The following is a 20,831-nucleotide window of genomic DNA, read 5'->3' on the forward strand; positions in this document are numbered from 1 at the left end:
CAAATTTAAACAAAGATTCATATAAACCAATATGCTTGTAGCTGTTAAATCATTTAGCTGATGGATAAAATTCCTTAAAGAAAAAATAATAACATGATTTTTATATTTAAATATAATGTATTTTAACAGCTGTTTTAAGGATTATATTGTATACACAATAAAATGCATATATACAATTGCCACACGCATCTACTCAAGCTGTTGTATCTGCTACTGTAAGAAACCTAGGCTCAGGAATACAAATATTCCCAATAGTTTCATATTCCTGGAATATGATTTTGCATAATGAACATAAGGAAAAAAAGCAAGCACACTTTAGTATCATTAAATTAAGCTATTTTTGTTGCCATCTTGTTTTACTTTATGAACAAAAACTTTCGGCCACTTGAATATATTACATCACTTTTGATACTCTATATTCTATATTCTTGGAATGTCATCAAGATATTTCTTTAAAAAGCAGGTAATAACCTAATTCTTTTCTGAGTTCTGTAGTCTCAACCATGAAATTCCAATTGATTATTATTCAAGTAGGAGAATTGTTCTTGTTAATATTTATTACACACTTGCAATTTCTTTATTTGGCTTCCTGAAGAGAATGAATCTTTTAGCAGCTCCACTGATGCATCTTTCAGCATGAAAGTTAACATGCATTCAATTACATTGGTTCTAGTAGCAAACCAGTGAATTTTATAAAGGCATTTCCCTTGAAATAAATGTTTGTTATAAGCTGATACCGAACATGAAGATACGGCTTTAAATTTACCAGTAAACTTGATCTATAACTAAAGTCACTTAAGCCTTAAATATATACAGTGGTTATGCTAAGTCTATGGGAGCTCAAAAGATCAAACACATTCAATATCCTGACTCATTGACAGTCCAGACACATGAGTATTATTAGAATTAAAAATATTTTTTGTTATTTAGGACCAAAGTTTTATTACCTATATTCTTGTATTTAAATAGAAAATTTCAATTTAATTATCATGATGTACACATGAATTGTGCATATGAAAGTACATTTAGCCTCCACTTCTTTACACCTTCTGTTTTCTATGTGCTTCAGTACTCCTTCTGTTTTTAGAATTGCCTTTATAGCCTCCCACTGTCCTTCCTAAGAAATACAGGGCATTCAGGATTTCAGCATTCAAACTACAGATGAGAGTTTTCTAGATTCTCATATTACTTTCAGGCGTGCAGTTGCTCTTAGTTTGAGTACAACCAGAATCAAACCTCACTGAAGGCAAAAGCAGCAGATTTTTCATATACCCTTTTAGGTATTGTGCCAGTACAGCTATCATCACTCACACGGAGAAGTAACATCACTAAGGCAATTAGCAAATCAGGCATGGTTTGATCTGAAGCTTAAATAGACAGAAAACATATATAACAAAGCACTATAGGATAAACATGTAGAAATGTCTAAAATTAACTCTCATCTCTGGGAATTAAAAGAATGTTATTGTACTGCTGTTTTTATGGCAGCAATGATGGTTTGAAAGACTCAGTATTCACTCCTGTGTAGTAAATCAATACCACAGGTCAGCTGTGATTAACCTAGTCATGGTATTCTTGATGACTACAGATTACAGTTAGATAGCATCAAAAGCATTTGTGAATACCAAAAATGCACCATCACCAATAATAATCATATACTGAATAGAGAATATTTCCCAACTGCAAACATTCATAACTGCAAAAAAATCCCTGATTGCCCTATGGATTCATCTTCACATACAGCTGCATGCAAATAAATGGGGATGAACTATGCCAGCACCATAACACTTCAGATTTAAAATTAAAGCATTAAAACAGATGGTATCTATAAAGAAGTAAATTAGCTGAGAATTTTCCCAACCACTGATGTGTAAGTAATCTTAATAATACTTCTACCTTACTTACTGTGACAAAATTGTGAGGTTTTGACCAAGTCACAGAATGGCACAGGGCAACATGCCAGAGAGGACAAATTAAAGACAACACCTTCTCATGCCCATCAGCAAGGTACACCAAGCATAGCATCCTCTCTAATTTGATAAAGTAAGAATTCATCTCTCTGGCTCTCCAGAGCCTCCACAGTTTAACATTAAGCCTTAACAATTCTCCCCAGGTGAAAAATAAATGGTTTATCAACCATAACAGATTACACAGTGAAGCAGAATAACTGCTGGATTTATCCAAGTTCTACCTGAGCATCACTAGTATATCAAGCAGCAAATCTGAGGTTTCGACTTTGCACTGGCAAACAATATTTCAACAAATTAATATTAAATGATGGGTTTCTGTGAAAACCCTAAAACAAAACAAAATAAAAACAACAACAAATATGTATTCTGAATAGCTGAGCTAATAGAATGATATAGACACAATGACAGCCCATCCTATGCGTTTGTGAACAAGTTGCTTCTCCCACGTACTACATGATAGTATGGAAAAGTTGTCCTGCCTATGAGTTAGCAGAGAGAACTCATGGAGGAATAGCAACCACCAATCTTAACCTAGAAGCAGCAAGGTCTCTTGTCCTCTTGCTAAGGACTCTTGTCCTATGCCTTCTTCCAGTAAAATGTGAGAAGTGGTGTTTTGTGTTTATATTTCTGTTGAATAAATTCTGCCTGGTCATAGGAGTAAAGGCTTCAAGAAAATAGAGTTAAAATATTTACAGCTATATTCTAATTATTTGGGGCTGGAATTTGTATGCTCTCAGCATTTCAGAGAAATGAAATGGTGGTTTCCTTCACTCTGTGAAACTGGGCTTCAACCAATAATATTCTAAACTAAGTTTAGAACTAAACTAAACTCTCCTCCCCACCTCAGCTTAGTACAGTGATTACAATGCAACTCAGAGGAAAAAAGGTTTTACACATTTTGATGACGCAGTGAGAACATATGTATTTTCTGCTTCTTTTTTTTCTTATAATTTTGTGCTATGATAAGACTTATCTGGGAAATTAATGGATTACGTTAATAAAATCTGTCTCCCGCATCCTTTCTGATTGGCAGAAAGCATTTTTGGAATGGAGAGGGCATCAATCCGGTCTTCTTCGAGGATTTTCTAGTTTCTTTTTGTATTTAAAATTACTTAAATGAAATCAGAATAAATTCTGATTCTATTATATATTTTCCTCATGTATGAAGACAGCCAACAGTGCTACGTAATTTAATCTATCCTAATTCAGAGCCTGGTTCTCTCCACTTTCCACAGTTTCTTACTACAGAAATGAGCTACAGTCAGAGTAACAGGAATAAAGGTCCCATATGATAAACAAAGGCAAAATCTGACCTTTAAAATTTACTAATTTCATCAGGGAACTAATACACAAATTTTTTCAGGAGATCTAGCCACTTGGTTCTCACTTTTTTAATTAAAAAAAAGGTAAACAGAGCTTGCTTAATTAAGAAGTTGATATCACTGCTTCAGAAACATATTGTACTGCTCTACTTGAAGTATTCTTTTCCAGGAGAGGTTTTTTATAGCTACAGCACCACATTTTTCTCCTTTCCAGAAAATGCTTACTGTGAAGCATGTTATTTATATAAAATCCCCTCCCTCACAGAACCGGCTAGAAACAATCCTCATAATTTCCCAAGTGCACAAAAGTCATGGCACTGCACAGGCTTATGCACAAATGTTAATTTTAAAAGTCCTTTTAGAAATAAACTGGCTTACAAAAGCTCATAAAAAGACTATAGCACAATGCAATCCAATAAATACAGGAACAGCAGCGGAACTGCATGCACCCTATGGCTAGGAGCAAATAGCATAAGCTGCTTGTGACAGATTTTTAATTAACATATCTTGCCTCCCACAAATAGAGAAGATGATGTAAACCGAAGCACCTTCTCTGACTTGAAAGGAATACTGTCAGTATCCTTCAGCCACAGATCTGTCCCCACATCTGCATGTTGCTCTTGCAGTTAGTAAAAGTTCTGTATGTCTTAACAAGCAGATCTAATCAGTGTTTTTCTAATTTGGTTCCACAGAAGCCTGGTTGCCTTCATGCACACTGGATACACACGAATGATTCTATTTATACACTAACAAATAATAGTAATGTGGGGCTATACAGGCACAAGATGAACAGAGCTGTACAGAGAATGTAGAACAGGGCCTAATATCCTAAAACATGTTTATTTCACTTGAACAACATTTAAATACTGCAACTAAAAACTAGGGCTTCATATCTAGACAAATGCGCACACATAAAGCAGCACAGGCTCGCTTTGGACAACTTTTACCCATGCGTGTCTACCTCCTTTTCAGACAGTATCTTCTCCAGAAAGAACATTTACCTGCTTTGTAAAACTAGCAGGTCCATCATGCTGCCATGTCACTCTCCTTATCCTCCATTTCAGGAGATAAAGAACGGTGCATACAGCAAAAGCACTGTGAAGTGCATAAATATGAACAAGTTTTGACTACATTTTGGCCAGAATAAGGTATAATTGGTGCTTGCTAATGACCCTGTGTCAACAATACCTCTGGTGGCCATAAATATATCAAGAAAAGAGGACACTCTTTTAATTTAAGGATATTTAGCACGTTTAGAACAGCTTCATCCATGCATGAAGACTCTGCCAGCTCCGGGGTGCTCTCTTCTTTGTAGCATTTCAGCTTCTGTCACCAGCTAGGGCAGACAAATGTAGTCCTGTGAGGATTAGCTCTGTGATACCACTGCTCTACACTATGGCTTTTTGTTTATTTCTCTGTTGTTTTTTTTTAAGCTGTATGTATTTTTGCACACAAGTACTAGATTATCAGCATTGACCACTGGTCTCACACAAATACAAACATCAGAAAGAAAACAGCTGAGAAGAAACTGAGCAAAGGATTTCAAATGCAATATGCTTGTTTTCCATACCCTGGGGAAATTAACTGCCATCTTTGACTTTGTTTTTCCTGTCAACAACAGGGGGTTAAAAATAGATGACTAAAATGCTTAGCTTCTTATTAGGCAGTAGAATTAGCTTAATGTGTCCTGCAGACCTTCAACATTAGTATGTTGAGATGAGCACAACACAAAACTCCAGTGACACACTATAAAGTGGATCTGGAGACAGGTACATAAATATCCATGGCTGAAGAGGCTATGCTTACATTACCATTTTGCTTTAAGGCAGAAGTGAAGTTTCACTCCACAAAGGATAAGGGATAATGGTTTTAAACCAAAAGACAGGAGATTTTCACTAAATGTCAGGGGAAAATTGTCACTGAGAAAGTGGTGAAGTGCTGGAACATGTTGCCCAGAGAGGCTGTGAATGTCCCATCCCTGGAGGTGTTCAAGACCAGGCTGGATGGGGGCCTGCACAATCTGATTTAGTGGTTGGCAAGCCTGCCCTCAGCAGCAGGTGGAACTAGATGACCTTTGAGGTCCCTTCCAACCCAAGCCATTTTATAATCCATCATATTTAACTTTATGTATGGAGCAATCCATAAATACATAAACCAGACCAAGATGAAGATATGTTCCAACATATCTTCAGTGAGTGGTCCGTGGGACCAGACTAACAACTAAACACAACCCAAATTAAACACCTAAAATGCACACAGTATAGCTGTTGTGCCCTTGGAAAAAAACTGTTCCAGTCTACAGATCTACTCCCATTAGTACAACCTATTTGTCAATGTCATGCTTAGTCAAGAGCTCTGCCTAGGTGTTCACTGAGGCCAAGAAAGGTCTTAGCAAATTGTGGTCCCTCAAAGAGTATCAAGACTACATTCCAGATGGGAACAAAAGACCAGACTATATCTAGTCTGATGGAAAAATCTCACACTGTACATCACTTAGATGTAGAGGACTTAGAACCAAGTGTTCAGGTAGTGTGATCAGCTCCTCTGAAGCTCACTCTTGCAAATGTTGACTTAAAACTTTACCATCTATCAGATCCAGCAACAGACAAACTCAAAAGAAAATCTGAAAAGTCATGAGTCTCAGCAGCACGTGACTGGATAAGTGTGTATGAGAGATAAATGGGATTTATACAATTAATAAAAATAAAATGTGTATTTCTCAGATGTATAAGGTATTTCTTCAAAGGCTCTGGGCAAGGATAGACTTGTGGTTGCTTGGAGCCAAAAAGTGTTTTATTTATTTATTTATTTTAAACTTTCAGAGTTATTACAGGAGGTAGAAAGACTGATGCTGTACTCACCAGTCAGTGGCATCAATCAACACACAATCCCATTCACACCCACTAAAAGTCAGTGAGAAATAGTGTTTACTAATTCTGAAAAAAAAAAAAAAAAGAAAATTTTGCCCAGAAGATCAGACCACCTAAGAAACTGGCAAATAAAACCCATTCTCAATAATTTCAGCCATGCTAATAACATTAAGCTAATAACTTCTGACTCTATCTTAATCGATCAAGTTTCACAGATTTACTTTACCCTATCTGACAGTTTTACAACTAGCTTGTGTCTACTTTCTCCAACCTTCTGTACACCTTCACTGATTAGACACTCATTAACAAAGATTTAACAGTTGCTCCTACCCCCCCCCGATCTTAGTGTCACATCTTCCAATCCAAGGGAACACAGTGAGGGAGTAAGAAAAAGGAGACTTTTAGGAAGTCAGAGCTGAGCTCAAACACTGACAACACTTCTCATCTCTGTAGGATGAGAGGAGATGTACACAACAGTGCTGGATCCGTATATTACGTTAGTTCTAGTCTGCGTTAATCTACAAAGCAAAACAAAATAGAGGCTTGAGCCAAACTAAAATGCAGTTACTAACCTAGTAACCAGTATTTGAGATAGCAATAACATCCTGTACACAGGTGCATTTAGAATATGTGATTCCAGATTTGCATAGAAAGCAGCCAGAGCAACCAGAGGGCAGGCTCCAAGACCTACATCTGGCTGTGTATTCCAGATGTTACTATAACAAGAAGCCATACAAAAATTATTCCAGCCGGAATAATTAATAACCTAAGACATGCAGTTCTCTTCTCTCCCTGAATATTTGCACAGAAAAACCCGTCATCCTACAGAGGATTCTTCATTAAACAATTACCGTGCTTCCACAGGCAGGAATTTGCCTGAATCTATGTTGCGTTCGTCCTGAAGGAAGTAGTTTAGAGAGACAAGGCATTTCTGAACTAATGTAAAGGCATGAAGGCTTGTTGATATTTTTCATAGTGTTAAGTCATACAAGTTTCCCTCCATTCTGGCTTTTCCTAATGTAGGCCTTAAACTTGCAGCAATCTGCCCATGAAGTCCTGTGGATGACTGTAGCTCTACACACAAGAAGCAGACTGTGCAACAGGATGTTGTAGTGAGACAGTGGCTCGTTCTGCGTGCATACCATGCCCAGGCCCACAGGGTCCTCTCACTGCCCATCTCCCTGACGTGGGAGCAGTGCAAGGTCTAGACTAAGCCCGACTCAACAAGGTGCAGTGCTGTATGGGCAGTGGCAGCCACCACAGAGTAACACCGACAGGAGGGAGCAGAGAGAGCGGGGATTACCTGCTGGGCCTGCTGCAGCAGCTCCATTCGTTCGTGCAAGATCTGGCTGTCAAACTCACGGCTCTGCCTCAGGATCTGCCGCCGCACCTTCTCCACAGCAGCCCGCAAATCCTCCCTCTGGGCTTCGGTCAGCGACTCGCTCGCCCGCCTTCCCGGGTCCTGCTGCAGGGCATTATACAGCGTGGCTTCCAGCTCCTGGATTTTCTAAGGCAACCCAAATCACATACAGACAGGCTGCCGTTTGAACCCAGCAAGCACACAACCCACCCGCAGCTTGAGGAGAAGGCCAGCGATCACAGCCGTGGGCAGGAGGGAAGGATGGACACAGACACGGGACAGGAACAGGACAGAAAGCGGCAGCCATGAGCAGTGAGGTGCATTCCACATACAGTGCGCAGAACCACCCAGCACCAGTACACACCCGGACTGTGATTTCTGTTCTACTAAATGATTAATTTCTTCTGTTTAGGAAAGTTCCAGATAATAGGCGTGCATTTAGTTTGTGGCAAAACCCCCAGACACCTGATACTGAAAATTACAAAATCAGCAAAAACTGAAAGATTCCCTTCAACTGCAACTGAGTTGTTAAGTCATTCTATAAAATGCAAAGCCAATAGAATACACAAATAGAGCTGTGAACAACAAAGATCATAGTGCCCTCTCTCCCTCTGGCCTTACTGTCCTGCTATCTGCTCAACATTGACTTCACACCCTTTGTTACACATGGTTGTAAGCAATGAGGAGATAAATGCTGCAGGGTACGCTAATCTCTCTTCAGTCTCTCACCCTTTGTCAGACTGCTAATCAGATTCTCATACACTAACCCTAGCTGCAGTACTTGGCAAAGCAGAGAGCACAGGAGAATTTTACATTCGTATGGAGAACCATATTCCCAAGAGGAAAGAAAGAAAGGAATCATGACAGCATTCTCTTGCTCCTGTGGTTGGTATATTTCTATATTTCCCACTAGAAAACAACACAGAATGCTATTTAGATCAAAAGCATCTGACAACGTCCCTTTAGCCCTCTTAACACCTTTGTGAGGTAGGTAATTCTATCCATATTAGTGATGCATAAACAGCAGCACAGAGAGGTTAAATGGTTTGCCCAAGGTCACAGTGCTAGAAATAGAGCCCGCTTGCTTCCTTCTGTCATCTGCTCTGAGCACGAGACCTTCCTCCTTTCCTGAAAATATTTTCCCCATAGGAAATACTTATGATGTTCAAACAGTTCTTCATGCCATTTTATTTTGATTTCCTGAAGTCTCACTATTAAGAAAGTAAAGAGTGCAGTTTTGTCAATTCCTAGATCATTCCCAAGGCTTCATTTTGTGTTGCGTAGCCTGAGAGAAGGAAAGGCTGCAGCTTTCCACTTGAAAACTAGGAAAAGTAAGGTTAGCTAGGATAGCACAGGAAGAAGGGCACAGGAAGAATAAGCATTCCCAGCAATATTTACAAATGCTAATGGAAAAGCAATATTGGAGGAGTTCTAAAGTTATTTCTGGTATATTTTACTGGGATAGTTTCATGCACAAACAGACCAGTTCTTACCATTCTAGATGTACTAACAAGATTTTAATGTATTTTAGAATTTTTTAAAAAAAGAAAAGAACACGACACTTCTAAATACTGTAATCTGTTTCCTAAGTCCTCATTTATGTAGCACTTGATTTCCTAGTCTGGTAGAACACTAAGTAAATTAAAAGAGAACCCTTTTTAAAATCAAAAGAAAAAAAAGTTTTACCAAATCTGTTCAAACATGAAAATTTAATGACTGTTCTTTTCCTACCATGTATGCCTGGTCCAGCGCTTGTTTTCTGTAGTCGAGTTCTTCCTCTAAATAACCCTTCTGTTTACTGAACAGGTCCTAAGTGATAATAAAAACAAGAAAGTGTTTGTTCTTTATCCTAATTCATGAGGAATCATAAATGCCATCATTTTCACTTAAGCTCTCCACTTGAAAGCAAAAGAAAAGCTATAGTCATTGACAACATTCATCAGAAGGATATTTGGATATCAAATTTACAGTAGAGGCACTTAAAATATGTGCATGCGATCAACAAGTTGTACCCAGAAAGTGCAGACTTCTACATCAGTGTACAACTCTGCCTTGATATCATGGAGGTACAACCAAAGACTGGGAGGTCGATGTGGCTGTGCATGCATGGGGTCCAATAGCCATTACATGCACCAGGCAGGTCAAGGGAGGGATGGCAATAACAGCAGTGAGGGCACTTTACTGCTTTTCTGAAAATATCCAGTATGACGCTCAAGGAAATCATGAGACAACCCAAAATCTGTGTTGTCTAGCCTCTTCTAGGCAGGAAATCAGAAGGTGCAGGGCCCTAGCTGCATCCTGCAGCAATAATCCATGATGTGTTAGTGAAGCAGGAATAGAAATTCAGTTTTCAGCTTGTAGAGGTAGGAAGCCAATTTGAAATGTGATGCCCAGAGAGATTAAGTGACTGTAGCTACAGAGCTGAAGAAGTTTTCACCGTACCGAGGATTTTTATATCTTTAAAATCAAATGTGACTAACTTTCACAGAAGTAATAACTTATAGCTGATATTGCAGTGAAACTCAGAATCAGAGGGGATGATGCAGGAAAATTGTGAACATTTAAAAAGTTGTAAGAATAGTCAAACTACAAGGCAAAACATGCCTCTAGAGTGCTTCAGTGATAATAAGTAGAATGTAAAATAGTAGGTTTTATTAAATTTCCTCTCTAGGCAGGTTATAATTCTCAAAAATAAATATAAATAAATAAATATGGTAGTCATTCAGGAAACAGAGTCCTTTTGATCAAATTTAATATTATAATTTTTTTATACCCAACAAACGCTTGCAATCCATGTAGAAATACATACAGTGTGCAATATAGAGAGTAAATAATAGTTCAAGTATACAGGAGTCTTAAGATGTTTGTTCTAGCTTTTATTAGTGTATAAAGCAAATATCACCAGTCTGGTTACATCTATTGATTTATTTTAGTACTATGACCATTTCCAAATACAACAGAAGGACTTTGCTTGCAAACTATATATAATGTTGACAATACAAAAAGATATTGAGGACTATCCCCAAGTCAATTACTCGGTCAAATTTTACTTTCAAACATATAAAAACTGTTGGAATTGCACATGACATATGTATGCCAGTGTAGTACTGGTGTAGAATTTGCCTAGCCATGAACAGTACTGATGGCAAACGCTCACTGGAAAAATCTGGTTCAAAAGAAATCTATTCTGATCAGCAAATTAATGTTTGACAGGGTCTGTGAGCACTCCAGAAGGGCAGGGGTCTCTTGCAGTTGCTACAGACCATATTTCCCAGCCTCTCATGGACATAACTCTGAAGAATGTAATATGGTATCAGATAGCCTATAAAATCCCACCTCAACTGCCCAGGTAACACTATTTTCTTACACAGATTATGGCAAGAACTCCGTGGCTGTTGTAGAAGATGCACATTGTAATGCAAAGTAAAGAATAGGCCTGGTCTGAAGGCGCTTACAAGTGGCTCACAGCAGAGTGGACTGACTTGCACAAGACTACAGAGAGAACCAGCAGATCCCAGAATAGCAGTGCAGCTGCTCTGGTCATATTACCTCTCCAGAAGCCATTGTAAAAGATGGCCAAAAAAGCAAGAGAGAGAACAAGAGTGTGATCTCAAATTCTTCACATGGGCTCCAAGGACATCTAAATCAGTACTCAACCCTTCTGAAAGGGGCATGATAGAATACTATTTCTAAACTCATTTCATAGTTCCGTTTTTGGAGAAATGGCCATTAGCAATGAAGACTTTCAGAATGCTATGTTAATGAATAGAGGGCTATCAGGAGTAATATTTGAAAACATCACAGATATTAAATGGAAAGATAACAAAGTTAGAAAGAAATGGTCACTTTCCAATTCCTTTTTACAGAGGAATCTAGTATTTCTGGGCACTTTGCCTCTCTAAAACTTTCCCATTTTTCCATAATGAGTTAAAATAGAAATGCTAAATGCAGGAAAGATAGCTATATTCAAGTACAACAAACATGACAGGCTACGCTCAACAGAGAACACAGTCTGAGCACTTCTCTTTTTGTGTGGCCCAAATACTTCTTCAGTGGCCCTGGGCAAATCACTTAACCTCTCTGTACTCAGTTTCCTATTCTCTAAGATGGATGTAATGTTGATTACTTATCTAACTGGAAAAGGTGTGGTGAGTATTAATTTGTGTTTGCAAAGCCATTTGGAGATGAGAAGCACAGCATGCATGGCAAACCAATAAAAACAAGTATTCCAAAAACTCTATGTTTAACATATGAAAAAGTAAGGTTGTCAATCTAGAGTAAGAAGAGGTCTTCACGATTTGTCCAGAGACTGAATATCAGAGAGCAAATAAATATCCTTGACAGTTCTTCCAGCATGATTAAAAAGATGTCGCTGTTGCCAGACAAATTAATACACAGAGAAAGCACAAAGAGAATTTCACACTGTTTGGTTAATCTGCTCTGTAAAGTTATACCTTCATGTACTATTTTGTGTATATTTTACTGTTTTTGCTCCAAATGACTTTGACGCTTCCATCCCACTTCAAAGAACACAAGCAAGAAACTGTTCTGGATACCTCTTGCCAGTTCTACCATGAAACAATCTCAGCTAAGCAGAGAAAGGCAGCAAATCAACCTGTGCTGAAGTTTAAACACTTGCTTTTGAAATGAGATTTAGCCAAATGAATTCTGTTTTTGGTGTCCTTTCCTTACCTTTTCATTCTCCAGGTCTAACATCTTCTGTGTCAGCGCAGCTTCTGTCCCCTCGATCTGTTTTAACCACTGCATGAACATAGCAATATAGAAAGGAGAACATGAGAAGTGAAACACAGAGCTTTTGAAAAATTTGCACCAAACATTCTGCAAGATGTTGCCAACACTCCCAGGCAGGTGGTTCTGCCTTACTATCTATTCACTTTGAAGTAGCACATGACTAAGCAGGTTGTGAAAACAAGCAGAATGGAGGACTGCGGAAACATAGTCAGGACTAATATGGAGGTTATTTTCTGACAATTAAAGATTCTCTCCTCTTATAAAATTCAACCTTGACTTTGGTGAACAATGTAAAATCAATCTGATTTTTTCCAACTTAATATACTTGTGCTTATTGCCTTGATTTATGAAAACATTATAATGACATTAGCTCTGCACTTTCCCAGAAAACAATATAAATGAAAGACAAAGTGGAAAACTTGAGCCTTTATTTTGCAGTGTTGAGTCTTTCCTCATAAGAAGTACACTTCTGAAACATCACTAATGTAGAGAGAATAAAATAGAAAGATAGAAGCAGTTAACGTAGTTGCTTTTGTGAAACCCTTACTATTGTGGGGATAAACAAAAAAATCAGGATGAAGAATAGCCATTGAATTCCAAATGCATGATTACATATTGTAAAAGCTAAATACAGATATAGAAGGTACTCACTTAATTACTTCATTAACTGTCTTCAGGACTATATTATATTCAACATTTATCAGAACGGGTAGGAATGCTCTGTTTCTTTTTTTTTTTTTGGTCTACAGAAAGGATCAGTGACTAGTTTTCAGAGAGCAGTTTAGACTAATGCTTCTTTTCTGAAGGCCAGTTCCCACTAAGACCAGCCATCGCTTTGCAACTGATGAATGGATAATTATCACTTTACTAGATTGCTCCTATTTACTTTAATTCTTTGGATAAGAATTACACATCAACTTTTTAAATTTAGGGTTTTGTTTTAAAAATAAGCAACATGTGAATTAATGAATTGAGGCTTTTGTATCTTCCACTATTCAAGAGACTGATGGATAAAAAATGAAGCTTGTTTTATCTATGTAGTATGTTTATATTTGAATGCAAATCTGAATGAAATTAGCAGGAACATCATATTCAGTTCTCATCATAATCTTTGTGTTCTTCATTTAGAAGGTGACAGATGGAAGATATTGCTAAACAAAACCCCACCACTGATAAAGGATTCTGCAAGACAGTGAGCATTCAGAACCCTTGAAATCAATGGAAATTGAATGTACTTGGCATCTCTCGCAGTAACCCTCTGTAGTTGCAAACGGAAGGTTTTTTGCAAGAATTAGAATTGTTTGAACTGATGGATAATATGCAGAACTAAATTTTGATTCTGCTCTTCTCATGCATGTAAGTCATTCTGAAACCAAGGGGCACAGAAGGGACAAGCATGTATTTATGAATCATAATCACTTGTAGCATTCCAAGTAAGTTCCTGGAATTGTGCCAGCAGTACCCAGAAACCTTCCTTGCCTAGCAGCTTGATTTCCAGAAAAAATTACTGCCAGTGGCTGAATATAATAGATTTGATTGAAATAAACATTAAGCGTGAATAACTAGCACACATGAATGTAACTAGCATATCTATGTCAGTAATACCTTTACTTTATCTAAGATCTCATTATAAGGTGATTATTTATGTTGGCTTCTCGTAACAAAGGATCTACAGGAATGCACACCGGAAGTCATCTGTCCTTCACGGAGCAGGACATTTGAGATAGTTACATTATACAAGAAGAGGCAGTTGAGTTGCTTTAGACTTCTTCTAACCTAAATTGTCTATGCATCCAGTAAGACTTATATTAAAGCAATAATCTAGTCTTGTTTATCAGATTTTGTATTTTATTTTTCATTTTAGCTCCTCAGTGTGTGCTGTAAAGCACAGAATATTATGAAAATATATATTACTGTGTTTCTTATGTTGAAGACAACATAGGACTATTTTCTCTTATTTCTTGTCTTGGTAAATTTTGGATACGGATAGTGCTTCACCTTAGAGTTATTTGATGTAATTTGATTAGATTGTACACCAGATGTCTACCAGGAAAAGGACAAAAAGTTTCATGATTCTCAGAGTATTCTCTTCATTTAATTGCTTGCCAGGCTGCGCTTATTTGATTACTGTGAGGCACTTTACTAAAATTGCAGAAAATTGGAGTCCAAAGATAAGATGAACAATTTTTATTTCATTCATTTAATGCAGTCTATTTACCTATGAAAGATAAAATGAAAGACTCCATCCTTCTGAATGAGTGTTGAGTTTCTGTAAAAATTGGATTATGTGGTAAAATCACCATAAAAATCCTTTAATGCAAGCTATGAGCTGACCAAGTAAACTCCACAAATGAACAAAACCAACCAAAAACAACCCAAAAAAACTCCACTATTTTACTTGAAATGAAATTGTAGTACAACTTTTACTGCTAAAGTAAATAAAGTTTTTTAATTAATTTTACGTTTCTATTCACCTGAAGTATTATTATGCTTACAAAACTGCCGATCTCTTATTGCTGTGATCGGTTGCTACTGGAAATAACTTACAGATAACAAACTGTATGTGCTGTGCTGCGCCATTGACATCAGTTAAAAAAGCTGACTAATTCCAGTGGCAGTTTTTATGCAAGTGCTTATTTAATAGAGTAATGATAACCCAATCCCACCCCTAAAGGCTGGCCATATCTTCCTTACCAGCCTTCTCCCACTTATTGAATTTAAAGGGCTGTGATCATCACCTCATATTTTTTTATATTTTGCCTATAGCAATTACTCAGTTAAGTCAATGATTATTAAATTGCTTTATCTAGATTACCTAAGTTAGATAAACAGATTAATAAAAATAATGTCAGTTAAAGCAATGATTACTTATTTAACAAAATGCTCAGATTCTAATTTTCAAGTTTTGTTTCTGAATTTTAAGTGTCAGAAAGATTTTATAGCAAACTATGAAAGGAAGGGATGAAGTTCCTTCAGTAAAAAAAACAAAAAGGCAAGTTTTTCTTAGTTCATGTTCGATGTTATCATTATTCATATGTAGATTATATTCAGTCTATAACTGGAGAAGTAAAGAGCTAGTCATTGAGTGACCTGATAATTATCTGTCTTGCACTTTTTGTTATCTATGCCCACTAATTTACAGAGAAAAGGACCACAGGCTCCTCAAAGTTTTCCGTTATACATAGAAATGGGCCGAAGTTGACCACTAGTGTGACTTAGAGAACCTTGCAACAGGCCAGGAGGGTCCCCTGGAGAACATAGGCACTTCTCAGAATGAAGTTGTTCCTGTCCAGTGGCTTTCTAGTACTTTATTCTAAAGAAATATCTCCAGAGAAAGTTTCTTTTTTTAAATTAGTTTCATTTTGAATGTTAGCTTATACCTCAAAACATCACAATCCCAATAAAATCATGTCAGGATGAATATGTGCTCCAGTTCAGATCCACTTAACAGAAAAACCATGCTTCTCTGATAAAGCTACATGAGATTTCAGCAGACATGGTCGGTCTTTTATGCAGACAAAAATCATTACTGAGTTCTACCTTTTCACAGAGAGAAAGTACAGTCCCAGCTTGGATTATTGCAACCTGCTCTTCATTTCTCAAATTCTAAAATACAAAAAAGATGCATTTTAAATTGGATTGGAAATCCATTCTTCAATATAAGTGATCAATTTTAACTGCAACTTAGAGAATCAAAGTAAACAAGTTACATTTAGCACTTTATAAACGTGACCAAAAAGGGTTTAATGACTGAAAATTAAAAAAAAAATGCTTAATCTCTGCTCTAATTCAATATACCACTCAACAGTTCTTTCGCATCTTTTTATTATCTCATGAAAACCAAGTCATTTTTGTCAAAGATTTTGAAATTTCTTTTTTTTCTAGCCATAAAAGAATACCAGTTTATTGTATTATATATAGCTCTGCAGCAGTGAAGGTTCTCTCAAGCCCAGTTCAGAGCCATGTTCCTATTCCTGAAAACAATATAAAAGAAAAAGCAAGTCCTCTAGAAATAGCCACACAATTTGCAGCATAAAAAAAATAAATCTGGAGCTTTAAATTAGTATAATAAAGATGCCAAATGATTAAAGCTACCTGTAAATGTCTCCACAGTTGTTTGTACCCCAGCTGTATAACCAGAAATTTATTTTGTATTTGGCAATACAGGAAAAGTGATCCTTGCCCTTTTTCCCTGTAAACATCCCCCTGCAGAGGCATCCTCACTGCAGCAGGTACTCCTATTACTACCCAAGCGATACAAATTGGCCTGGCTTTGACTTCCTTGATTTTCTCCTCTAGCCTGCTTTGTGCCTTGTTCCTGTGCCCACTACAGTGCCTTTTCTTTCAAGCCATTCAGCAAAGATCAAATCCTATCTTGAGGAAATACACTTTAAGTTCAATTTATCAGAAATCTTTTTAGTTTGTACAAGTAGTGTCTGATCATTCATCTTTTTTGCACAAATAGAGACAGAAAAAAAATCATTCTGTTCATTTTCTTGTATGTTATTCTGTGCAGTGGAAAAAAAAATCCTGCTTAAAAACAACAACAAAGCTAGTGTTACATTTGAAATTTAAAAATCATTACCCCATTATCTCCAAGAATATCTAGCTTCTTCATGAGTTCTGATATATTCACATCCTGAAAAAGATGTTCAATATTTATATTTATAAAGAAGGTGAGAGACAGTTTCACATGCTACATTTTAGGTACCTTTGCATGCAAAGAGTCTTGAAATGTCAATAAATTAAACATGAGTTTTGCATCATAACTACAAAAGTGTTACTGATCATTTCAGAAACAAAGTCAAACGTCACTTGATTGCAGCAAGCAGCACTGAGATCTGTTCATCCTGCTGATGTAGACCAATGAAGGATCAAAACTGATAAGCAGGCATAAAGTACCTTTTTTTTTTTTTTTTTTTCTGGCAGTTTGGTGTGGAATGTGAAGTGCATCAAGTCATAGAAGTTAAAGAGATAGCAAAATAATTGCTAAGAAGGTTTGCTGTTGATTTTTTTTCCTTTGGTTGAGCAAAATAGAAGAGTTCCAGTTCAGTGTTTTCATGGCAGAGGGGAATGTGCACAGCGGGCTGAACGTGCTCCTGCAAACACTACTAACTCACAACCTCTCTGAGTAGAAAGCCACAGTTCCCTGCTAGTCACCCCCATATCCACAGAGAATAGCAACCAGTGCCCCGTCACTGCAACCAAGGCAAACACTTCACTGATATGAAGAAAAGAGGAGGAATACAGCTGTAGATGATGCCTGTATTTTAGATTTAACAGGGCTAGGGACCATTCCTCAGCACCAGAACTCTATTTTCTACTGTAAATAGTTGTTGGAAAGGTTCATGGAGCTGCTTAACCTGAGATAACAACATGCACCAGAATAATCCCAAGTTTGTCCCACAAGTAATTGTGGAGCAGGGATATTTCTATTGACAGTTTGTAAGCAGTCATGCTATTTGAAGGTAGGAAGGCTTGATAGCATGAGGATATTAGTCCAAAAATTCTTAATATACACGCATAAAAAGACAGATATTATAGTGCTGGCACCCTCAACTTCTCATATTCAGTGCTTCTTAGTAGAGGTCAGCATTTCCCAGTGGTTTGGGGAATGTGCCTTAGCTCATTAGTTTCATTACTTACAGCATGTAACATGCTGGTTTCCATCTGTGTGCTATGCAGCTGCATAGTACGAGGAGTCAGGATGACTGATCTTCCAATTTCTTTACAGTGAAATTAGATGTGTTTGCAAAGTACATAACTACATCAGAATATATTTGCTCACTGTTCTATATCCAATAGGCTCCAGTGAGTAAGGCTTAATAAGGAATTGAAAGATTTCCTGAAAATCAGACACAGCTGTGGGAGAGAATCTGTACAGAATATCCTGGCTGCAAAACAGGAATGATGTATTGCACTGGGCTATCATGGGAAGTACCCTTCCCCGCAACACTGCAGCATTGCCTCTACATGTCACATTAGCTACTAAATAACGCACATCAGTAATTTTAGAATGGTGCAGAGCTTAAAATACACTGTGTTTGGGCAGGATTAAAGTCAAAGCTAGTGATTCTGAACAGCAGTGACAATGTTGAACAGAAACTTTAGCTGATCCGTTTCACTGATGAGGAAAGGAATTCAGTAAGACATGCGAGTTCTTGGCCCTATTAAACCCCAAATCCTCATTTTAATTCATTTATTTCCACAAAGAAGTGTAAAGAAAGATTTAAAAATCAGATGAGATTTTCCATCACTGTTATGTCCAGCTTGCTGCCAACAGCTAACAGTTTTGACAGGCACTGAAAACATGTAAAAGAAAACAATATAATATGCCTATATGAGGTGATTGTCTGTGCTTCCAGGCAAGTAAATTGAAAGGAGGGAAAAAAATAAAAAAGAAAGAAAAAAAAAAAGAGAAAGAAAAATCTTTCATGCAACAGAAGACAATAGGTGAAAATGAATTCAGGATCCTGTACCAGCTACAGCCAACACGCAAATTAGAATAACACATAAGTTGAAAGCAGATCTGGCATCCTCTGGAGGCTCTGTTTGAAAGGTGATATGTTTGGTGGTTGGAACGTGAAGATCTTTAAAGTCCCTTCCAACCAAAACTAGTCTGTGATTCTGTGTTAATTAATGACACTCAGTGTGGTTCGGGGAGATGATTACGGTGACTTTTAAACTCTTTTTGTAAAGACTCCTTTCCCTACACCTACAGAGAGAGAGGGAACTATACAGCCTACACTTTCAGCCTATTTCCTCTACTGATAGTATTATGCTTATTAAGGGACTGAATAGAAACCAGCATTCTGTTAAAGAGCTTGTAAACTGACCGGTCTTCATTTTCATTTATGAACTCCTTATAAACTACCTCAATGTATTCTTATGAAACCCTTTTCCCAGTTAAAAATATATTTTCTTACTATATTTATTTTTCAGATTTTCTTCCCTACAGCAAGATGATAATAATGGAAAACCATTCATTTGAATATTGAGTTCCTCATTCCGGCCATCCAACTGTTCCTAATGCCCCACGTATACCTTTATTCCTTCATGTTGACAGAACAGTTGCAGTGCACTTCCATTGTTTTCAGGGAAGGTGGTTATGTGAAGATTAAACGCTGGCGACCTTCGTTCTCTCTCCTGAGGAAAGATTTTGTTTAAAAACAAGATGTGTGATTATACATTAACACATATTTCCCATCTTTACAAAATGACTTGTACACTAAAAAGACAGATTTCTAATCATATTCCAAATATGTGGGATTTCCTCCTACTTTCACCATGCTTGAAAGACTTTGGGCTTAGCTAAGCATATAAAATAACTTTAAGTTCCAGATGATCCTATAAACACAAAGTTTTTGCAAAATTAATAGCTACACCCCAGTAGCAGTAACTCTTTTATGTTGCCCAAATAATTGACTGGAGTAATAGTAGCAATTGCAATAATTAATTTCAGTTACAGTCATATTTAACTGTTGTTCTCTTTCATTAAGAAATTATCATTTAGGAATAAGAAACTGTAGTAAAAAATATAAACTCTGTCACCAAATAATATGATTACTTGTTTCCTCCTTAAAATTAAAGCTGTGTATCTACTCTGTTCTACAGTTAAGCCTTGGATTAGAACATGTAAAATCCTATCTTATTCACTGCACAATCCAAGGTGTTTGAATGTGTCTTCATGCTAAACCTAAAAAATTGTATATTCTCATCCAGTCCATCTACTTGATTTTCATGTGTTTCTTCAAAATACCAACCTATTATTTCTTCGAGAAACAAAAAGGGAGTAAAACAATGAATAAAAAATCTTATTTAAATGAAGTTTCAACATATTTTTGAGAATGACTGGGTAAAGACTCTGCAAACCAAGGCACTGGGACATACATTGAGCTCACTGTAGCCACGGGAACAACAAGAGGCACCATCAACAGTACCTTCGTTTTCACTTTCAGTGAGAGTTGCTGCAAATTTACTAATGTCTGTCCACATTACCTGATTTCTAAACCACAAATGAGGTGCTTTAATTGGTAATCACAAGTGGGCAACACTCATTCACTTAAGGAGGTTACAAAGCATGGGAACTCTTGTTCATTAACTAGCCAAGATAGGAACTACAACGTAGAGGGAAAAATATCTCTGTACTCTATACATTTTTTCCCTCTCATAATCACTGTTTTAAATAATTTTTCTGGTAATGGCATAATTTTGAAATAGACTTAAGTGACCTAGCTATTGAGAGACAAACCAGAAGCTTAATTCTTGTCCAAATTCAATTACCAGTTTAGATTAGTCACTTGCTATTGCACTAAACTCACCTGGATCTGCTTGTGATAAATTATGTAGAAGTGATTCTGCTTTCTATATTAACGGAATTTTTGTCTGACATAGTTTAGGTGTTCTAAAAAAACATCGTTCTGGTTATGAGAAGTGTTCATGGCCTTACTAAAGCATTCACATTGTCAATCACTTTTGCGTCTAAATATTTGACTATGAAGGAAAGGAATCTCTTACTACAATCACACAAAAATACTCAATTTGTTATCCTATAAGT

The 20,831-nt window shown here is 37.0% G+C and overlaps 1 protein-coding gene across 7 annotated transcripts in view; it reads right to left on the minus strand.

Moving 5' to 3' along the window:
* Window positions 1-20,831, minus strand: part of JAKMIP1 (janus kinase and microtubule interacting protein 1) — a 137,959-nt gene that overhangs the window by 10,389 nt on the left and 106,739 nt on the right. For 5 of the 7 annotated variants that reach the window (XM_021396240.1, XM_021396238.1, XM_021396237.1 and 2 more), the window contains 6 exons: window positions 19,319-19,420; window positions 16,860-16,913; window positions 15,815-15,880; window positions 12,215-12,283; window positions 9,254-9,331; window positions 7,466-7,669 (listed from right to left, as the gene is read on the minus strand). In XM_021396240.1, the coding sequence (XP_021251915.1) occupies window positions 7,466-7,669; window positions 9,254-9,331; window positions 12,215-12,283; window positions 15,815-15,880; window positions 16,860-16,913; window positions 19,319-19,420 (573 nt within the window). The remainder of the gene's footprint in view (window positions 1-7,465; window positions 7,670-9,253; window positions 9,332-12,214; window positions 12,284-15,814; window positions 15,881-16,859; window positions 16,914-19,318; window positions 19,421-20,831) is intronic. The other 2 variants (XM_021396243.1, XM_021396244.1) reach the window with 2 other exon arrangements.

This window comes from Numida meleagris, chromosome 4 (assembly GCF_002078875.1).
Source record: "Numida meleagris isolate 19003 breed g44 Domestic line chromosome 4, NumMel1.0, whole genome shotgun sequence".
Lineage (NCBI taxonomy): Eukaryota > Metazoa > Chordata > Aves > Galliformes > Numididae > Numida > Numida meleagris.